Raw genomic sequence first — 20,066 nt, 5'->3', positions numbered from 1 at the left:
TGAAATATTAAGTATTACTGTTACTAAGCTGTACTGTAGTATGCAGTACTTCTTTATTGCTTTTGGCTGAGGGAAAAGAATTTATTAATCCTCAAAAATCTGGAAGAGGGAAGAAAGAATTCTTTGGCTTCTTCCAGATACTGCTGAAGTGCTGCCCCCTCTTGGTTATGTGAAAGTAGTTTAAATACATGAAGAATTAATGACATGGTTCAGACTTGTGTAAAGAGAGTATACTCAGCTGTTTAAATGAGAGCTTTGTTGCACTGTTATGGTCTAAATAGCATAAATTTTTAATTTACAACTGTTCTGTTTCACAGCTGCATCCAAGAATTGATGCCAGAAGAGCTGATGAAAACCTTGGAATGCTTCTGATAGAATTTTTTGAACTCTATGGAAGGAATTTTAACTACTTGAAAACTGGTATTAGAATAAAAAATGGAGGTGCCTACATTGCCAAAGAAGAAATCATGAAAGTCATGACTAATGGATACAGACCATCTATGCTATGTATCGAAGATCCTCTCCTGCCTGGTAAGACTGTACGCTTCTTGCAGTGTTCCCGAGCTCTGGCTCAGCGTGTGCTCTCACAGCTTAGGTTAGGGTCCCTGAAGTCTGTCAAATGAGTTAAGCTGCACTGAGAAGAGGCTTGCTGGTATCGAGGTACAGTTGCAGAGGTGGGCTAAGGGGTAAGGACCTTAAGTCTTCCAAGATTCATAGCCTGGGTAGATTGGATTGCAGGCAAACAGTGCAGATACAAAATGCATTGGAGATTTGGAACTGTTGAGTGTATGATATGAGTCTCAAACGGTGCTGAGACGTAGCGACAGAGCGAGCTCCAGGAAATCCCGGGAAGCGGGTTTGTTAGTAGGAACAGCTCTGCGTTGTTCATTATGAGAGAATGAGAATGGAAGGTGTAGCTCTTCCTTCCTGCCACGGTCTGTGGTGCCATACTTCAGTTTAATTATACCATATGGGAAAGAAAGGCCCCCAGTGAGGAACCTGTCCTGCAGGGCGGTGTGTAGGGACTGCACAGGAGCATTGGCATGTATCGGTGGATGTGTAGCAAGGGAGCAGCTGTATTGTGGTCAGCATGAAGAATGGATTGCATAACTGGCTTCTGTGCTGCACAGAGACCTTTAGAGAATGCCAGTTATAGTTGCCTGTACGTTTGAAAGTAACTAAAAATATTTTTTCTCTAAGATTTAGTTTTGATTCAGTTACCTTCAAAGTAATCAAGATTAATTTTGGCTGAGCTCCTGAAAAAAATTGCCAGCTTTAGAGTACTGAGTTTGGGTTCTATTTAGACTGTCACAAGTAGCTGAAATTCCAAACCAGCTTTTTAACAGTCAATTTTCAGTTAATTTGGGCTTCAGCATTCGTATTTCTAGAATGTAATTGGCACTCAAACTCCGTGCTGTCACGTCTTGTGGGTAGACTGCTTATGCAGAGCACTTTTAAAGCAAATACCATGGATCAGGAGCTGAAGTCTGGCACTTTTCTAAATACTCAGTGTGCTGATGTTCATCGTTCTCCAGAACAGGTTGCGAGCCAAGATACTCATTTGTCTAACCACATCTCTGATGTGTTTGTAGCTCTGAATTTGTGTCCGTCATGACTCTTGACTTGGCCAGGTATAGGTGTGATTTTTGCACAATGTTCATTGAGTTACTGAGATTTCCTTCAGTAGCTGTCCTGAAGACACGTTTGAGTAGCAGCCTTTCTTTAGAGTCAAAAACCTTTACTGTCCTTCAGTTCTGTTCCTTCCTATCTGCTGAGGACCGAAAGAGAAGAAATTATATGTGCTGCTTAATGTTTTAATCGCTAACAGTGCTTTAGGATTTTTTTCTTCTTTGACCCTTCAGAGAAGACAAAAGAAATTGCAAGTCCAGTAGGGGCACTGAACTTTTCTTTCTAGCATAAATCTTGCAGAAGCAAAGAACTGTAGTTAAGAAGAAGGATATCGAGCTATATTCTATCAAAGAGTTGGTAGGAATTAAATGTTACATGGGATTATATGGGCTGACATAATGTAATTCTTACAGGAGAGTGAGTGTTTTGGCAAGGGAAGTGAAAGCTGACAATAACTTGAAGTTATCTGACCACTGTGTCCCATAGGGATGTTTTCTGCCAGCTACCACAGAGCTTCAGATCGTGCCTGATGGAACTAGGAGGAAAATTATATAGAACATAAAGGATGACTCTTTGAATTGGATCTCATGAATACAGCCTTCTTAGATCAAGATTTAATCATATATTCCTACAGTATGTAAAAGTACCTGTCGTGTATGTAGATAATGTCTAGAATTCTGTTAATCAGTTCTGTTACTGCTTGTGTCCCAGTACAAAAAACTTATCCAAGGGTTCATGTCCTTGCCCAGCTGACAGGTCATCACCTCTGCTTGATTAGTATGTGGTCAGATCCATGCAGTGTTTTAAGTCTGTGGGGGTCAGTGCCAGTACTGTGGAGGAGATGGGAACAAGGATTTTGGTAAAGAGTGGAGACAGATGTTTCTTGATTTAGTGTAAGATGCTGTAGAGTTTTTCCCACAAACCTATTTTTGCTCTGTGTGCACAAGTTTCTTTTGTGATTACTTTTTAGGCTAATCAGAACTTTAGAGAAAGTTCTGTTTAAGCCTTGGAATAAGACTTGGAAAGAGGATTTCTTAATCCAGAAATCAGACAAAAAATAGAGGGATGAAAAGCCTTTCAGTTTCTCAAGATTATCCATTTAGTGTAAAAGTCCCTCCTGTGAGTGTATGCAGTAGTTCAGCAATAGGATGCTGAAAGGTGTAACTCATAAGAATACCTTTAGACTGTCTTGTAGGGGACAGGATTTTAAGGTCAGTGGGATTAGTTCTTTTAAGTTGGAGGAACTATTTTTTTCTATCAGTGTGAAATGGTGATGTCTTGCTAACAGCTAAATGATGCGGTCTGGAAGATAGGATACTAAGTTCCACCTGCTCGGTACCTTCTGTTCCTAGATTTAGAAGGAGCAGGCATCAAGCTATTGTGTTGCTGCTTTGGTCATAGTGGGTTTTGCTCAGATTCTCCTGGGTGCTGTAGAGTTTCCTCTGAGAGTCTCAAAGACTGATTATTGGGTGCTAGAAGGTTATAATTTCTGTGATTAGAGAACCAAGGTTCCAACAAAGATGTCAGGAGTCTACACTTCAAGTGGGAAATGTGTTGGAAGTCTGGATTTGAGATGTCAGATTAACCTAGCTGGTGATACATTTTAAAGTGGTAGTTTACACTTGATCTTCATACATAGCCTAGGATTCTTTCTTGAGTTAGTGCCCTAGGAAGGGTAATGAGATAGTCTTTCTTATAGCATCATCCAAAGATGGGAGTTTATAGAAACATCTAGTAGCTGCCACCATTTCAGTTTCTCAAAGCAGTTGTCCTTTCTTTGATACGTAAAAAGTGAAAGCATTGATCTAGGAGAACTGCAAAGCCAGGTACTCAGAAGTCTGTTCACAGGCATGTGTTGAAGCAGGGTAGATGGTATCATCCTAGAAGAGGTTTGTGCAAAGTTGGTCCAGCGGTATCCTGTCTTGGAAGACAAGACTGGTTTTAGGTGACAAATCTTTAACCTGTGTTTGTAAAACAAAATTGACATTTATTCAGTAGATTGTTAGGGAAGCTTATTTTATGGCTTTGTGAACCAGTTGATTATCAAGGTCCTTCAGCCATTTCTGAGGCTCAGAACAGGAATGATTTTGATCTTGGTTCAGATTGGCAGTGTCAAGAGGAGCTAAACTGCAGTTTAAGTCTTGGAGTTTCACCTGCTCTGCTCCCTTCATGAGAAGGGCTGTTCTTCATTCTGAATTGCTGCGGTCACAAGTTCTAAACCTTAAATTCAATAAGTTTTCTCTGAAAAGAGACTCTCTAGCTTGCGGGACTAATGACGCTTCATGTTGCTTGCTTCTGCACCTTGTTAGGTCACAGATACAGGAAGTCATTAGATGTGAGATAAGCAGTGACTATTGGGATTATCTGTTCTAGCCTTGGTGGCTGCCCAGAGTTATTCATTGCAGCTTTTCAGTGTCTGCTGTTTGTATTTGTATTTGCACCTGCAAATAAATGTGTGGGTATATAAAATAAAAGCATTTATAAAAATACACAGATACATTGAAGGAGTTCTTTCAGACACTAACTTCAATGCTGAATGTTGCAAAAAGGTACTTACTAGGTAATAGCTTACCAAAAATGGATCTGCTTCTGTCCTAGCTCATGGTCCTACCCTTACCTTTCCAGGCAGTGTTTTTAAAACTGCTTCAGGTAATGGAAGGCTACCTGACGGAGTGGTTGTCACTGATGGTGAGGAGTGGAAATCTTAGGCATGCTCCTTTAGGGATGAAGGCTTTGTAAGAAAGGGTGAGGATTGAATGATACATGAAATCACACACCATTGTTATTTACTAGTGTATACCTGTGGTTTGAAGTCCCTATGATTCTTTTTTTTAAAAAGTGTGAAAGCATTTGGGTTATGGGCTTTAACTGATCACCCTGTAGATTGTGACTAAAGAAGGATGCTTAGCTGTGTAAGACATGATCTGCTAATGAGAATGATCTCAGAAGAAAGTCTGTTAGGGGGACAGCAAATGCAAATTATGTGGTCTTCTGGCTTCTTTAATATGTTGCTTTCTGGATTGTGTAGGGCCACCTCTCTACAGACTTGACTGGTACAGTTCATAGTAGCTCACACAGTAGCTTTGGCTTCTGTACATGCTTTGCAGCTGCAGTGCAAGTCAGAAGCTCTGCAGGCTGTATAATTGAATGATGTGCTTCTTCAGACATTGTTATGTACTAGTTACAAGTGTGTAATGAGGCAATCCAGGAACCTAGGCATGCTATGGCATGAGCTATCCTGCCTCTCTACTCAATTCTGCTTCAGTCAAGACTCATACACAACTTCGTTGGTGGTTTAAACCAAACTGCCCGAGTTTGCCCTAAGTGGATTAGGGAAGTCTTACTGCTTTTGCTGGCACAACAGTGGGGGTGGCAACAACTGACGAAAGGGATAGCCCAACAGTTTGTAGCAGCGGTGTCTTCATTTTGGTGTAACTCCGTGTAGGATGCATAGCAAATGTAGCTGCCTTAGGACCAGATTAGACTAAATTAATGCAATTTCTTGGAGTGTGTATTCTTAATTCCCGTTATGTGAATTTATAGAATCATTGAGGTTAGAAAATACCCTCAAGGTCGAGTCCAACAGTAAATGGACTTGAATTTAGTGGTAGGTGCAACTGTGTGTCTTCAGCCACTTGTATGTATTCCATTTCTGTATTGCTTCTCAATTTAATTATTTTGTCTATATGTTTAGCATGTCATTACGTGGAAGATGGCATTGTTGGACACAAGTGTGTCCTGCCCCTGGAAAACCTGTACTGAATGAATCATTGTTTTTTCTAGTAGAACTGACATTTTGTGTTCTGGTTTCTTGACCACTGAACTACATTGGTCTCTATGCAGCAGCCTTTGGACTAAGTCCTTTGTGAAGTTCTCTACTACTTCGTAGTGCAGCTCTGAAGTTAACTACAATGTTGTTCTTCCTAGATTCACTGTCCTAGGCCCACATTGGTCTCTGCTTCTGCTTTAGGAAATAGGCCAGTAGCGAATATGCCATTTAGAAAGGCTTCTGTAATTTTGAGCCTACTAGCTGCTGGATACTGCAGGCGTGCATTCAGAACAAGATACTCCGTTACTTCAGTACACAGGAAGTATTTCTTGATGAGTTTTTATTTGACCACATAAATTACTGAATCTGTGTTCCCCGAATGCTCTTCTGTTTGCAGTCTGTTTTCATTGATTATGCTTTTGAGTTAAAGTGGCATTGTGGTTGGAGAATCTTGAAGGACTAAAATATGTTTCAGGTAGTGAAGCCAAAGCTGGTTGGTTTGTTTGTTTCCCTCCTGCCCTGGGGTGGCAGACCTCAGTATGTTTGTCTACAATGGCTTGCTGGACTCTTAAAATACTTCAGTGAGTGAAGGGTTCTTCTGAAGTAAATTTCAGCCTCATTGGATTCAGTCCTTTGAAGGACAGATTCTGCCTTTGACCCATCCATTTTCAAAGCAGATTTTCATTAAAACATGTTAATGGACCCTGATCTGATTTTCAAGCTTAAATAAACACATTTGGTAGTTCATCCCTTTCCAGTGTTCTTGCATCATTCTGAAGGAGGGAACCTTTTACTGTAAGCAGCTTTCTACCCACTCAAGATCTAGTTTGTATTTTAGACAGGTGATTTGGAGAAAATTTTCTTTGTGTGTTTTAAATTGAGTGGTGACAGTGAACCTTTGATGTCTGGTGCCAAATATATCTACAAAAACCCCCCACATATTTCTTCTTGCTGGTAATAGCGAGATCTTTGTAGGTGTCAAATGGGAGGCCAATGCTTGTACGTTGTCACTGATACAGAAGCTGTAGCATGTTCTTAACTTCTGCAGTTCCTCACGCATGGTGCTGGATTTGGGAGGAGTTCTGTTATAAATGTCACTCATGATTAAAGAGAGGCAGTCAAGAAGTGCCACTAACTTGATCAAAAACCAATGCTGTACCAACTTCTGTAATCCTCTACGATAGATTTTTGACAAACTGATTTATCCTGTGGAGTTAAATAATCTGTATGAGCTGGTTTATTAATCTGGAGTTTTGATAAGTTTAAGTAGGGGTTGATATAAGTATACCTGGCACTATGAAGATAATGTGGTTGCACAAGTGGAATTTTTAAGCTGAATTTGGTCTGCAGAAGCTCTAATGGTAAGTGAGACATGGTGCTTTAAACTTAGTAGATACCCTCTTGTAAGACAACTGTAAGAGCTTTAGGCTGATCTCTGTTCTCTCTTTCAGGCAGTAGTATGTTGGTATTTTAAAAGTGGTAAATTGAATGCCTAATGTTAAGTGTCATTCCTAAGGTTAGCTTCTTCTATTGAGACAGGCACACTTAGTTGTTCCTGATATGAGTAGGATGGGCTAACCAGTTTAAACAGAGTTAAGCTGTATTGTTAAGGCTTCTGAGCTTTAAGTATGAATAATTTGCTGGTTACTGATATTAAAAAAAGATGATCTGATGACTGTCACATTATTTCAGGAAACGACGTTGGCAGAAGTTCTTACGGTGCCATGCAAGTGAAACAAGTTTTTGATTATGCCTACATTGTTCTTAGCCATGCAGTATCACCACTTGCAAGATCATATCCAAATAGAGATTCTGAGAGGTAATTAGTCCACTTTTTGAATATCCATTTGTCTGTGTAATCAATTAGGAATGTTTTGGTCTAAATCAATAAAAGGAATATTGTCATTATTGTTTAACTGCAGCTGTATTGAAATCTGCACAGAAATTCAGGCTGCCCAGTGGTATGAGTGTATTCCTCAGTGTGCAGTATTGAAATGAAGACAGCATGACAAAAACCAGGATGGGTCCAATGTGAGGTTCTCTTAGTGTGGAAGGGAGCCAGAGGTTAATTGGTCTTTCCTCAAACATTCTGCTGAAAGTATTTCAAAGGAAGGTCTACTGGTTTAATGTTTGGTATGATGTGTCTGTACTACAGCAGAAACAAAGTGCGTGATCAAACCACTTGTTTAGACACAAAAGTAGACAACAAGGCTGGAAGTTTCTGTAGTTCTTTAACACAGGCTCCCATAAACTCTTTTAAAAGGCTTGGTATGTAATTAAGCTACTGAAAAAATCAGTTCTGTTTGGCTGTAATGTCAGAACTGCCATTAAAAGTAGCATGTTTCTAGATGTGCCATTTTTAATGCAGTTCTTAATGTCTTTCATGGAAACACTGTCCAGCTAGTAAGTTTTTTTTAGCTCTCACCTTTGCAAGCTTTCTACTTTTTGAAAGGAGGAGGAGAAAGAAATGAAGGCACTTCAGCCCAGTTGTATTGTCATTCAGGTATCTGCTCTAGCATCTGTTATGCTAACCCTCAGTACACGCTGGGACTAGATCAGAGAACGTCTCTTCCCTGAGATTTCCAGAGAATCCCAATGGCTCTGAGCTCCCTAGCTAATCATAGGGACGGATGGCTGTAACAAGTTGCACAAACCATCTAGTTACAGTTCCAAACTCTAGACAAGCTGTTAATTTCCAGCATTAATTTCATTGGGTGGTGAAATTGTTCTCCTATAGTAAGTTTACCACAAACTGGATGCAGTCTTTCACTTGTGGGTTTAAAACTGACAGTATTTGAATAGTGCCTGTGAATCTCTAGGTTTTCTGTGGTACTAAATTTGTGGAGGTTGAGACTGCACTTGTGCCTGTGATGGAGACACAGGAAGGGTGGTACACGGTGTTATACACTGGCATTGGAGACTGCTATGTTTTAAGATAAAGGTCTGACTGTTAAATGTGTGCATTGTGGACAATTGTTGCTGAATGAAACTTTATTCTTATGTAAGTATAGACAGAACAGTTTAGGGATTCCTGAAGTTTTGCTTGTCTTGAGTCCCGGCCTTCATTAACTTCCCTGTGGCTCTCCAAAGGACATAGTCATTCTTTTATGAGGTACCTGTATTTATTACAGACATCAAAAACTGTATTTGTAAATGCATTGAACGGAAGACTCGGATGTCATCGATATATGCATTTCACATGTACACTGTGAAATTACTGTATTTGGGAAAATGTTTGGAGTTTGTTACAACTTCGGACCTGGGGAGAATCCCAGCAGCAGTGTTCAGGTGTTGTACATCTGACGTGTCTTTCTGCTAGTTTTGGGCTGGCTGTGCCAGTGATGCCAGCGTCTCAGAACTTGTCATGCCAGTGGCTTGCCGGTCTGTTGAAGGGAGTGCTGTCATAAGAGGAACAGCCTTCAACCAAGTCCTGTGTGCTGGTAGTTCCCCCAGCACCAGCTTTGTCAATGCCAAAGGATCTGTAGGTGGATGGTGAGCAGTTAGGTAACAAGTTTGTTGCAGAACCTCAACAGCACTCCATGTTCTGCCTCAGTTTTTAGTTAAACATGATGTGCTTGGGCAATCCACGTGTATTTCAGATCCTTCTTCCACTTGGTAGGCAGAATGGTCCAGGCTCTGTATAAAAAGACTTCTCTGGGTGGCCTGACCTAAAGCCATAACCATCCAGGAGATCTTTGTCCTCATCCATTTTTTTTTTTCCCTTTTCTAGGCTTGTTAGTGGTAGGTTAAACTGTAAACAATGGGTTCCCTTTAAGAGCAATGGCTGACTAGATGACATTATACTAGAAGGATCAACAGAGACTAAGTGAAGAGCAGTTGAAAGGGTAGGAACTTGCAGGAGGCTGAATTCCTTAGGCTGATGATTTTATTCAGTTTTGTCATAACTGGGGCTAGCTTTCCCCTGAGTGGAACAGTTTGTTCTTGAACTGCCCGGTGGGTTTGAATTTGTATCAGCTCTTTACAGGGGAAATTTCTGTGTGCAGAGTCCTGTTTTGTAGATGGTAATCTCAATAGACTTCAAATCTTTCTGGGTGATCATCATTACTGCTCTTTTTCAGGGTGGGTCCAACACAAAGGAGCACAAGTGTAAGTTAATGTAAGACTTTATAGCCAGCTGCTGCTTCTGATATTCCAAGTGTGGAAAAATCAGATTTTGGTCCTTCAGCACAGGCCTTTTTCTTGTCCATGTTCGATAGTAATAGATCTCTCAGAATAATGAGTAGATTGAAATCATTTGTATCAGCATCTTCATTCAAGCTTCCAAATACAATATCTGGAGTGTAGTGGGAGTTGAAAGCTATCTTCTCTCTGAGTGGCAGCAGTCATCAGCAGAGTCCTGAAGGTTATTCTTACAGCTACAGAATTTATCTTAACGCTGTTTTGTCCCCAGTGTACCTCACCCATCCTCTTTCTCGAATGGTTCAAGAGAGGCTGACACAGTTCAGTAGGTTTTGTTAGAGCAAACGGTTTTCCATCATCTTGGAAGGAGGGGTTTTCCTAGTAGAAAATGAGGACACTGATCCATTGGTGTTGTGACTTCAGCCAAGGTGATTGAAAATTATGATTTCTTAGTATCTGGGGCCATGGGAACATTAATCTGGCTGTAATCCATAGTTATGGACAGGATAGCTCCTGCCTAAAGTTTAGTATGGACTTTGGGCATAGCCCTTCTCTAGAGAAGAGGGTGTCATTTTAAGTGAGCTAACTAAAGAAGTCTGAAAGGAGTGATACTTTCATAGAATCATTTAGATTGGAAAAGACCTTTAAGATAGAGTCCAGCTGTTAACCTAATGCTGCCAAGTCAAACCACTAAACCATGTCACTAAAAGCCACATCTACATGTCTTTCAAATACCTCCAGGGATACTGACTCAACCACCTCCCTGGGCAGATGCTTCCAGTGCCTGACTACCCCCTTCAGTGAAGAAATTTTTCCTAATATCCAATCTAAAACTCCCCTGGTGCAACTTGAGGCTGTTTCCTCTTGTCCTATCTTGTGTCGCTTGGGAGAAGAGACCAACACCCACCTTGCTAAGATCTCCTTTTAGATAGTTGTAGAGAATGATAAGGTCTCCCCTGAGACCGTTGTTGTCTCCAGGCTAAACAACCCCAGTTTTGTCAGCCCTTCTTCACGGGACTTGTGTTCTAGTCCCCTCACCAGCTTTGTTGCCCTTCCCTGGACGCAAAGTTTCAATTTAGTGACCAATTTCTTAGTTTTGTTCTGTTTCTTGATAAACCACATGAAGCCTTAACAGATGTCTGGCAACAAGCTCTTGCTCCTTGATTGATGATCTTTGAAATAGTGGCCTATCTGTTACTAACCTGTCCATGGTCTCTGTATTAAGGTGCAGTTTCACGTTGTACATTGTCTAGCCTGTCTGTGGGTTATCTCGTGTCAGCTGCCTGTGTTCTTCCTTCTCAGTCTGTATATTCTGCCTCTTGCCTTGGATCAGATTTAGTGATCCTGCATTCAAAAGGTGAGTTATATGAGCTCTTTGCTCTGACTGAAAACAGATATATCAACACTCATGTTCAGAAGTTGATCCAGCTTGTGGCTGTGCGATGGGCAGGTCAGGGACAAGAGAAGCAGCAGGGATTCACATCTGGGGGAAGATGGAGAGAGTGATATTGTACCAGATGACAGCTCTAAGTTATGCTGATCTAGAAGTGACAAAGATGATTCCTTAGGTTAATACGTGTGTCTGTAGGCTGTTGCATGGTTCAGATGTGTATGTGTGCTCAGACTGCATCTCGGCAGCAGCGTAGCCAACATTGGGAGGCAGATGAGGTCATTTGAAATGAGGAATAGAAGTCTGGTTCTGCTGTGATGTATCCTTCCAGTATAACTAAGGCATTTGAAACCTTTCTTGAGTTCGTAGAGCTGTGGATTGGTAACAGGTTTCTCCTTACTGGTGCTAGATGTGCAGGTGGACAAGGGAAAGGGACTGTCATGCCAACAGGTCAGACTTTCAGGAAGCCTTGGCAGGGTTTTGCTACTGCATGTTTGAAGTTGCCATGTGATAAAGGTGATAATCTTCAAACCAACAATAGTCTGGGCCATGTATATAGTGACCTTTTAATTTCTGTGCTTCAAAGCTATTTGATCTCTTCCTAGTACACAGTTCCACTGAGCTAAGTGCTCACAGGTCTTTATGTTAAGTTTGTGTTGGCCCGGGTTGGCCAAGATAGCTCCTGTGAGCTCTGGAGGCTGCCAAAAGGAAGGTTAAAGTTGTCTGCTAGATCTGCTGCACAGAAGGCAGAAATGGGCTGCCTGAAACACTCCTTCCTTTGCTTCACATCTTGAATGGTGGGTGGCTGTCACTAGAATGCATACTGCCTCTTAAGAGCTATCAGCGATATTAGCTGTTGCTACACAACTATTTGCCTGGGTAGAGGCTTTAGATTTTTTTTTTTTTTTTAATCCTTAAGCACAAGCAGATCCTTCTCAGGTGCTTCTTAGTCTACTTTTAGGTTACATTGCCCTTTTAATACCAGGGAAATATGTTGTAAGTTCAATTGAAGGCCTACTGAACAGTTATTGTGACTGTTCTTTTGCAGACTCAATGTTTTTTTGCTGCTCTGGTACTCATTCATGTGGACCTTGGCTGGAGCTTTAGATATTTGATTTTACTGAATCTTATGTCAGCAAACTGAGCCTTTTAAGAGTGATCTTAAGGTGTATTTGCACCCGAGTTGTGCTGTAAAGGCAGCTAGAAAGTGGCCCTGTCAACAGAGGACTTGCAGTGTGTAAACAGAGGAGCATCTAAGCTCTTATCATAAAATAAACGAGGTATGAAAATAGCTTATTCCTGGTTTTGCTATATGATAACATTTAAAGGAAAAACCATATAGAGGTATCTTTCATAGGAGAGCTGTCTCATGTCATCAACCAATTAACTATGTTTTTTCCATGTCTTCCATCTTTGAAGAATTGTGGGAGTGTCTCATATCCATAGAAAGACTGGCCTTGGCCAAAAAAAGAAACCAAAAAGCATGGAATTTCCTTCTACAAAAGACTGGGCAGATTAATAGTTTCTTTTCTTGAAACAGAAAAAAGTTTATTTTAAGTTGTTCTCTGCCCTGTGGATGTTCTTGGGTCCCACACCTCGTGTCCTTTGAGAGCACTGTCTAGTCTGATCACACTTGCTTCCTCTTTCTTTGCTGCTATATTAAGTGTATGGCAGTACAGCCTTAATCACCTTTCAGTTTTTGATGTCTCATAATGAATGTTTTTAATCTTGGTGTACCAGAAATGTTACATGGATCTGCCTTTGAATTCCTGACCTGATATAGTGATTTTTTTAATATTTTTTTTTATACTTTTCTACCAAAACTGAGTCTGGGTCTTTGATCTCTATTCTGTGTGAAAGGAGATAGTGAGAGAAGAGATTACCAGGTTCTCTATGTGCAACTCTGCCATAATTGCTGGTGTAGCAGTAGTTTTGCCTTTCATCAATTTGGTAGCAGGCATTTTTAAGTCAGTCACCCAGGCTGATAACAGTACCATCCTATATCATTAATTTTCCATCTGGTATATGAAGGCATGACTACTGATTTGCTTCTGGGTACTCCAAGGAGCATCAGACTTGATAAACTCTTTCTCTGTAAGAGCTTATGTTAGTCCATGTTAATTTTCTGGTTCTAAGACCACAGCCGGTCATGTGAAGCTTTTACTCCAGGATAACCTATAAATTTAAATCTTTCTGAAGGCATTCTCACTTTTTGATGACAATCACGCCTATAATTCTGCATGTAATGTTCAAGGTTTTATTTCCCAACATGCATCCTTTTATCTGCATCACATAAATAGAATGGTGGATGACATTCGTTCTGTCAGTGAGGCTCTCCTACAGCTATTGGATTTAAAACTTAGAAGATATTAGTTGGTTCAATGTTTGCGTAAAATGCTGGACTGCCTTTTTTTAGTACTAACGCACTGACGTGCCTTTAAAGTTGGAAGGCTCAACATGGAGAATGTGGTATTTAATCTTGCATGAAATAGTAATCCCTAAGCCGGAAGGAGAATTATTGCTCCTTTTTAAAGTGAAATGACCAAATAAAGGTAGTCTAAATACGTTTAGGCTACATAGGTCCTTCCTTCCTGTTATACATCTAAAGCAAAAGAATTCCAGTACAGTACAATGTGCCTTTATGACATGAAATACAAAATAAGCTTTTTTCTAACTGTTGAAGATTTCCAAACTAAAATAACATTACCTTCTCAAAAATAGTAACTTTTCACAGTCCATTTCTGTACAATAGTCAGTGCTTCATGTATGTTGATCGTAGAGTTAGTTTGTAGTTAGTGTTTCAGCCACTAGTCCCTGATGAAATTTAATCTTGAAAGTTTAGCGCTCAAACAAAGGCACAGCTCCTGCTCAAGAAATGCAATTCAAGTAGTTGAATGTTGGGAAAGTATGTTGGAAAATATTAGTTTTTCCTTCTTGATAACTGGTTGCTGTTCAGCGGAACCAGGTAGGCTTTTTCTCTGAACTATGTACTGTTATGAATTTCCTTTAAATTCTAACTCATTCGGGTTTTGGAGCCAGTCTGCTTCTTGTTTCCATTACCTCAAGATCCATGGTACTTCCTTTATGATTGTAGGGTTCTCACACCTTTTAAGTTGTCTTGTAAATCTGTCAGCAAGGACTAGTGAAGGTCTCTGTCTTCAGCATGAAGGTCAGCTGGGGCGCTGGGATATTAATGTCTACAGTGCATCCCATAACTGTCGTAATCCAGGTCCTTTGGGTGGGGAAATATTTTCTGTATAGAGAAATGCAAGAATCTGTAAATTGCTTTTATGAAGTATGCTGGTGTCGGCATGTATATTCTTGATAATTAAGATGCACTCCATTTAGAAATACAGAGTAGAAATCTTACCTACATGTCAGGGCTTGTGTGTCAGTATGATAGAAGAGAAATAGCATACTAATTTAAAAATTGTGATGCTTCAGTGGATTAAATGATGCGCTAAGGAAATCAAAGTTCAAACGGATTGTTTGGTTAGGGATATCTTAAACTGACTCTGAGCATAATTTGATTGCTTGTTGAATTGCTTGCAAATATGTAACCAACAGTCTTTGTTTAATACTTAATTGAAAAATGTTTTTAGCACACTAGGTAGAATCATCAAAGTGACCCAAGAAGTGATTGACTACAGGGCCTGGATTAAAAAGAAGTGGGGGAGCAAAATTAATTTATCACCTGAACTTGGTAGGTATAGCAGGAATCTTTGAAACCAACTTAAATTGTTTTCTTGAATACTCCTGCCTTTGAAGTTAATCACTTTCAGAGATGTTGGAAGAAATAAAAGGAATTTGTAACTTCCTAACCCAAGACTAGTTTACTGAGCCTGTTTTTTCAGTTAACTTGCTAAGCCTAAGAAGAGCTGTTGTTTCAAGGCCTGTGTATTTGTATTCGGTGCTCTAAAGTGATACTTATGTTTTCTGTTAACAGATAATAGGTTGAAAATAAGAGACCAGATAGCTCCGTGTAATGGAGAGCAGCATCAGAACAGAGACTCTGAACCATCATACAACCAACGCTTGACTCTGTCATTGGCTAGTACACAACAGTTATCCTCTGGCTCATCTGCCTCTTCTGTATCATCGCTCTCCGGCAGTGACATTGTAAGCTTTTTCTTTTAATGGGTTAAACTAGTAAGAAGCAGAGACTATCATACTCTTCAAAGCCTCGACTGACACAACAGCAGTTAATGTGATACTGTCCCTAAGATGCTATCCCTGATTCCATCCTAAATCGTTGGTACTCTTTGGGGTGGTAGTTAGATGTAATAAAATAAAACCCAGAGTTAACAGTAACTAATTAAGTAGAAGAGTAGAAATATATTTTCATAAATCTTCCCATCTGCAAAATCTCCCGTTGTCAAATTATGGTCCTTTTTCCCCACAATACAAATTGAACATGAATATCATATCATGCTATGAACGTGAATAATACTTCTTACTATTTTCAGCCAAGCAGTTAGTTCAGGTTTTAATGGTAATAGGACCCTCATGTGAAGTCCAGCTGTCAGCTTTGGGTTTTTGTCAGTTTGAAAGTGCAACTTGAAAGTAATTGCTGGGCTTTATTGTAACTTCCTGGAAGAGGAGGTTGTAGTTCCTTTAGGTATGTTCCCAGACTCTTAAGATTCTCTAAGGTTTCTGTTTTGATATGGAGCTAAATCAACATGGAATTGGGCAGTGCAAGTTATAAAGCACAAAACTGCATTGCATGGCATGAGGTGCTCATTATAAATCTACTGAAGTGTTCTGTGTTAGGTAGAAGTATTGACTGGAACAAGATGTAGTATCCAGTTAATTGCCATAGTGAATAACTGGATGATGCCAAGAGAGGTCCAAATACTTGTTTCCTTGACTGCTTTCAAAAACTAGTCCAATGTGAAATTAAAAGTTGGGAATTGTATTAAAAAAAAAAATTAAGTCTTGAGGGACAAGTGCCTTCTTTATATGTTCTGGTTACTTTCTGTAATTCCTTTACACTACTGAGTTTTCTGTGCTGAGTTGTCTTTTCACCTGCAGTAAATGGTAGATTTTCACCTGGTAGATGCTTTAGTTGCACCATGGAAATGGAAAATGGTGCAACTAAATGGAAAAAGAACACCATGATGCTTGCCAGTGATACTACTAGCCATGCTCCTGGTTTGAGTATGTCAGTGAGAAAGATTTTGCTGTAGTGAGTTTTTTATGAGAAAATGCAAATACTGTGCGCTCCCAATGTAATGGGTGGTGAGTGGTGATGACCTCCCCTTATTCCCTTTTTGCCTGATATTGAAGCTGCAACTTCGTTGCCCAATGCCAGAGAAATTAATGAAAAGTGAAAAGCAAGGTCTCAACAAGAAGAGAGTTTGGGCAGCCACAGAGTAGATGGAAATGCTAGCCTTTTTAAGAAAATAAAGAGCCTTATGCCCATGCGCTTGTGACAGACCCTAGTTTAAGCCCTGGTCATTTATTGGTATTATGTCATTAATAGACTACCAACAGGTTATCTTAATTTGGGATGGAATGGCAGGTTTCTGACAAAGAACTGATGATTTCATCCTGCTCATGTTTGGGTATGTGAACATGACTAAGTTCTGGTTGAGCAGTCCTGAGCTGTCTCCAGTCCAGGAGGTGAAGCCTATTCTGCCAGACTCGGAGGCTATTTGTGTCATGATCTGGCATAATACTGTACACCGGGGTTCCAGCAAAAGACCATCTAGCATTTGTGCCAAATCTTGTGGTGTGCTGCAAATAGGTTTGATGCAGTGAACTTTTTGGTACCAGCTGCAGAACAAGGGAATAGGAATATGGTGTATCTCATCACTGCAGAGTTTTACACGATGTTAACTCTGATCATGTGGAGGGAGTGTTCTTCAGGGATGATTCTGTATTCATTTAAAGTTACATCTTCTGAATTTCTCCGATAGTGAAGACTGAAAGCAAGGCTACAGATGATATAAATGAAATACAGGAGACAGGGAGATTCTAGATTGACAGTTTGCTGATCTCTTCCCAGTAATTAAGGTTTTACTTTAATAGCAAAATATTCACCCCCATGATGTCACTGTTAAGCAGAAATTCTGCATCAAGACAGTTTCTGGAGACTTACTTTTGTATGACTGCAGAATATATTTTGCTATGTATCAACTACAAGATCCTAGCTGTCAAATCACAGGGACTTGATAGTGTATTTGCTTTTCAATTATCTGCTGAAGTTTCACTGGTAATAGTGATAAGCTGCATCTTGTCCCTTCTGAGATCTGCCTACCAATATCACAGTAGTCAACTTAGGTATGTTGAGGAGGAGGAAATAGGCATGGCACCTTGTGACTTGGTCATATTGCCCCTCTCTGAACTTCTTTTGAAGTTCAAGTACGCCAGCTGTCTGCTGTAGCACAGGGGTAACTATATTTGGAAGTCATCACGTCGCTGTACGCTGGCCATAAGTCTGTGTCAACATATCCTGGAAGCAATATTGGCAGTATGTATTAAGTACGCAAGCATTATCAAATCAGTGCAGTATTGTTCATAGGGATCCTAGAATTTCTATTAAACCCTACAGTTTAATAGTTGGTTGTAACACAGCAAGCTGTATGGCTTTTAAAGATTTTCTTCCTTCAGGTTCTTGCAGCATTAGAGGTTTTGCCTTATATTCTGTAAATGTGGCTCAGCAGCTGAATAGACAAGGCTCCTGGCATCTTGGACTTAGGGGTACTTCAGAGATAGCAGTGGTTATAGATGTGTTCCAGCAGCAGGAGAATAGGTGTCAGAACAGAACACAAAAAGTAGCAGGTTGTCCAGAACTAGAATTGAGAAATCAGCCTCTCAGCTTTTGTACATACTCAGAAAAACGGAAGTATAGGGATAGAAGAGCTTGAAGTTGCTACTCTTTTTCCTGCTACTACTTTCCTTCCTTTGGGGACTATACTCATGGTAACCTTCAGAAGATGAGAACTTGTTTGCCACTGAGGAACAAGAGAAGTGCCTTATTCAAGGGCAGCCTTCTCTTTCCCCATATATTTTAGATGTGTATGCTTTTCCTCAGTACACTGCCTCAAATTCAGGAGGATGATTGCTTTCATCTCTTTGTGTCCAGCACTAGATTGCCAGGGGAACACATTTCTGGGCCATTGTTTACAGAGTCCCAAACTAAGAACTGGATCTAATGAGACTAAGTCATAATTGGCACAAAAAGTGTCCTTTTATGGATTTTCCAAGGCAGCAAAGCTATTTACAAAATGCCTTATGCTAGCACAACCAGGGTGATGAATCTCTAGTTCTGCTGTCTTTAAGTGTCTCAGCAAACGGTGAAATCTTAGTCACAAAAGAAAGCTTTGGTAAGGACAAGTATATTTCAGATCAAGGGCTGTAGAGGAGAGATCTCTCCTCTGGTATCACTATTGGTGAGATAGCTGTTCAGTTTATGGGTTTGTGTCACTACAGAGCTCTGACTCTCTCACTGGCACTTCTAATGTAGTTCCTTGCTAAATAGAGTACTGTAGTTCCAGCCCTGTTAGCTCTGTGAAGAATACAAAGATTAGTGAACAGGAACAAACCAAGGGACGCATGGAAATAAACTCATGGGTACAAGGAATCTGATCATCAGACCATATTCAACTGCACATATCTCTTTTTCTGGTTTCTGTTCACTATCAAACTGATCTGTGTAGTAAGTCTGTTATCAATGAATTATTCTGCTGTGCAGGTTTTTAAAATACCGTGTGCTGCCCTGACAAAAAGGCAGCGTGTATTCTTCACTTACTCATGCCAAAAGGTAAGTTGCAAAACACTACGCATTCCCACATGATCCAACAAATGTTGGAGTGAAAAATGGAAGATGCTTTATAAAAATCTTTGCCATCAGGGGCAGCACAAAGTGCGTGAGTTTTTGCTCTATGGGAGCAAGAGTCAAACTGTTCCACAATAGAGAATAAGCCTCTGGCATTAGCAAATCTCACTTTACCTGTCATACTGAGTTAAATGATTGTTATAAGAATCTGAAACCAGATGAAATGAGCTATGTTCCCCTCCAGCTGCGTGCCTGCTCTGGTTAGTTGCAGATGTTAGGTATAGAACTTAAGCAGTAATGAAATTCCTTTTGAAAATGTCTTTTTTTTTTTTTTTTCCTGGGTCCTTTTTTTGTTCTGGACATGCACTCTGTAACTGGTGACCAGAATTTCTTGTTGCTTAAGCATTGTGTAAAGCTGCTTCTTTATTAGCTCAGGAAGTCCCAGAGTATTGCTGGAGAATAACTGCCTGATCAACAGTCTCAGCCAAGTAAAAAATAATCCTAGGTTTGTTTTTGCAGTCTCATTTTGGTCTGGTATAATTCCTGCAACTAAGCATGCTCTGCAGTTTTGATCCTGTTACGCCAAATAAATCGTAGCATTTTGTGACACACCTGCTTATCAGTAACAGATGTAATGACTCATAGAAGGGTTTTAAAGCTCTTTTACCCGATGTATATATAATCTCATACAGTCCAGCACAGGATGTCCAAGTTGTCTGTTATAAGTTTGTGTCTAAGAAATTTTAGACACCTTATCCCTGTTTCTGGTGGCAATGTTCTTTGGGCTTCTACGACAAGATTATCTTGTGAAGAGCTTTGACTTCTCAAGGCCATGCAGTCATGTTAAGATGGTAGAAGTTTCAGTGAACAGGTACCTGTGTAGTCTGATTTGGGGGAGAAGGCAATCCTTGCCTCTGTTTAACTTTTTAGTGTTTACAGTATGTTCTTTCAGACTGTTGCTGAAATTTTAGCTCTAGCCATTGCTGTTCAGGCTTTACAACAACCTTTCTTCAGAATGTCAGTGCTTGATCTGCCCACAGTTCTGGCCCTGTCAGCTAGGGAATATGCCGAGCAGTGCCTTAGTGTTTCATGGGACGTGTCTTTCGCTCTCTTCAAAGGTTATGTAGTCAGTACTCTGCCTGGATCCTTGAGTCATGGGAGTAGTATAGAAATGACTGATAATTGCTGAATGTATAGAAGATCCACACTGACCTGGGAACTGTTACATTGCTCTGCAGTAACTGTAGCTGAGTACTTGAAGTCCATATGCCTACTGAAGTTATAACCATCTCCCCTTCCTTCCTATTAGTCAGAGACTGTGATTTCAGCCTGTTAGCAGGAACTGTTGGACTTCCCTG

The 20,066-nt window shown here is 40.2% G+C and overlaps 1 protein-coding gene across 2 annotated transcripts in view; it reads left to right on the top strand.

Moving 5' to 3' along the window:
* Positions 1-20,066, top strand: part of PAPD7 (PAP associated domain containing 7) — a 46,075-nt gene that overhangs the window by 5,965 nt on the left and 20,044 nt on the right. For both annotated transcript variants that reach the window (XM_010153439.1, XM_010153431.1), the window contains exons 6-9: positions 318-531; positions 7,091-7,217; positions 14,531-14,631; positions 14,875-15,047. In XM_010153439.1, the coding sequence (XP_010151741.1) occupies positions 318-531; positions 7,091-7,217; positions 14,531-14,631; positions 14,875-15,047 (615 nt within the window). The remainder of the gene's footprint in view (positions 1-317; positions 532-7,090; positions 7,218-14,530; positions 14,632-14,874; positions 15,048-20,066) is intronic.

The sequence above is a fragment of the Eurypyga helias genome, unplaced genomic scaffold (genome assembly GCF_000690775.1).
Source record: "Eurypyga helias isolate BGI_N326 unplaced genomic scaffold, ASM69077v1 scaffold20400, whole genome shotgun sequence".
NCBI lineage: Eukaryota > Metazoa > Chordata > Aves > Eurypygiformes > Eurypygidae > Eurypyga > Eurypyga helias.
Note: the sequence above shows the minus strand (reverse complement) of the source record. Positions and strands in the feature narration are given on the sequence as shown.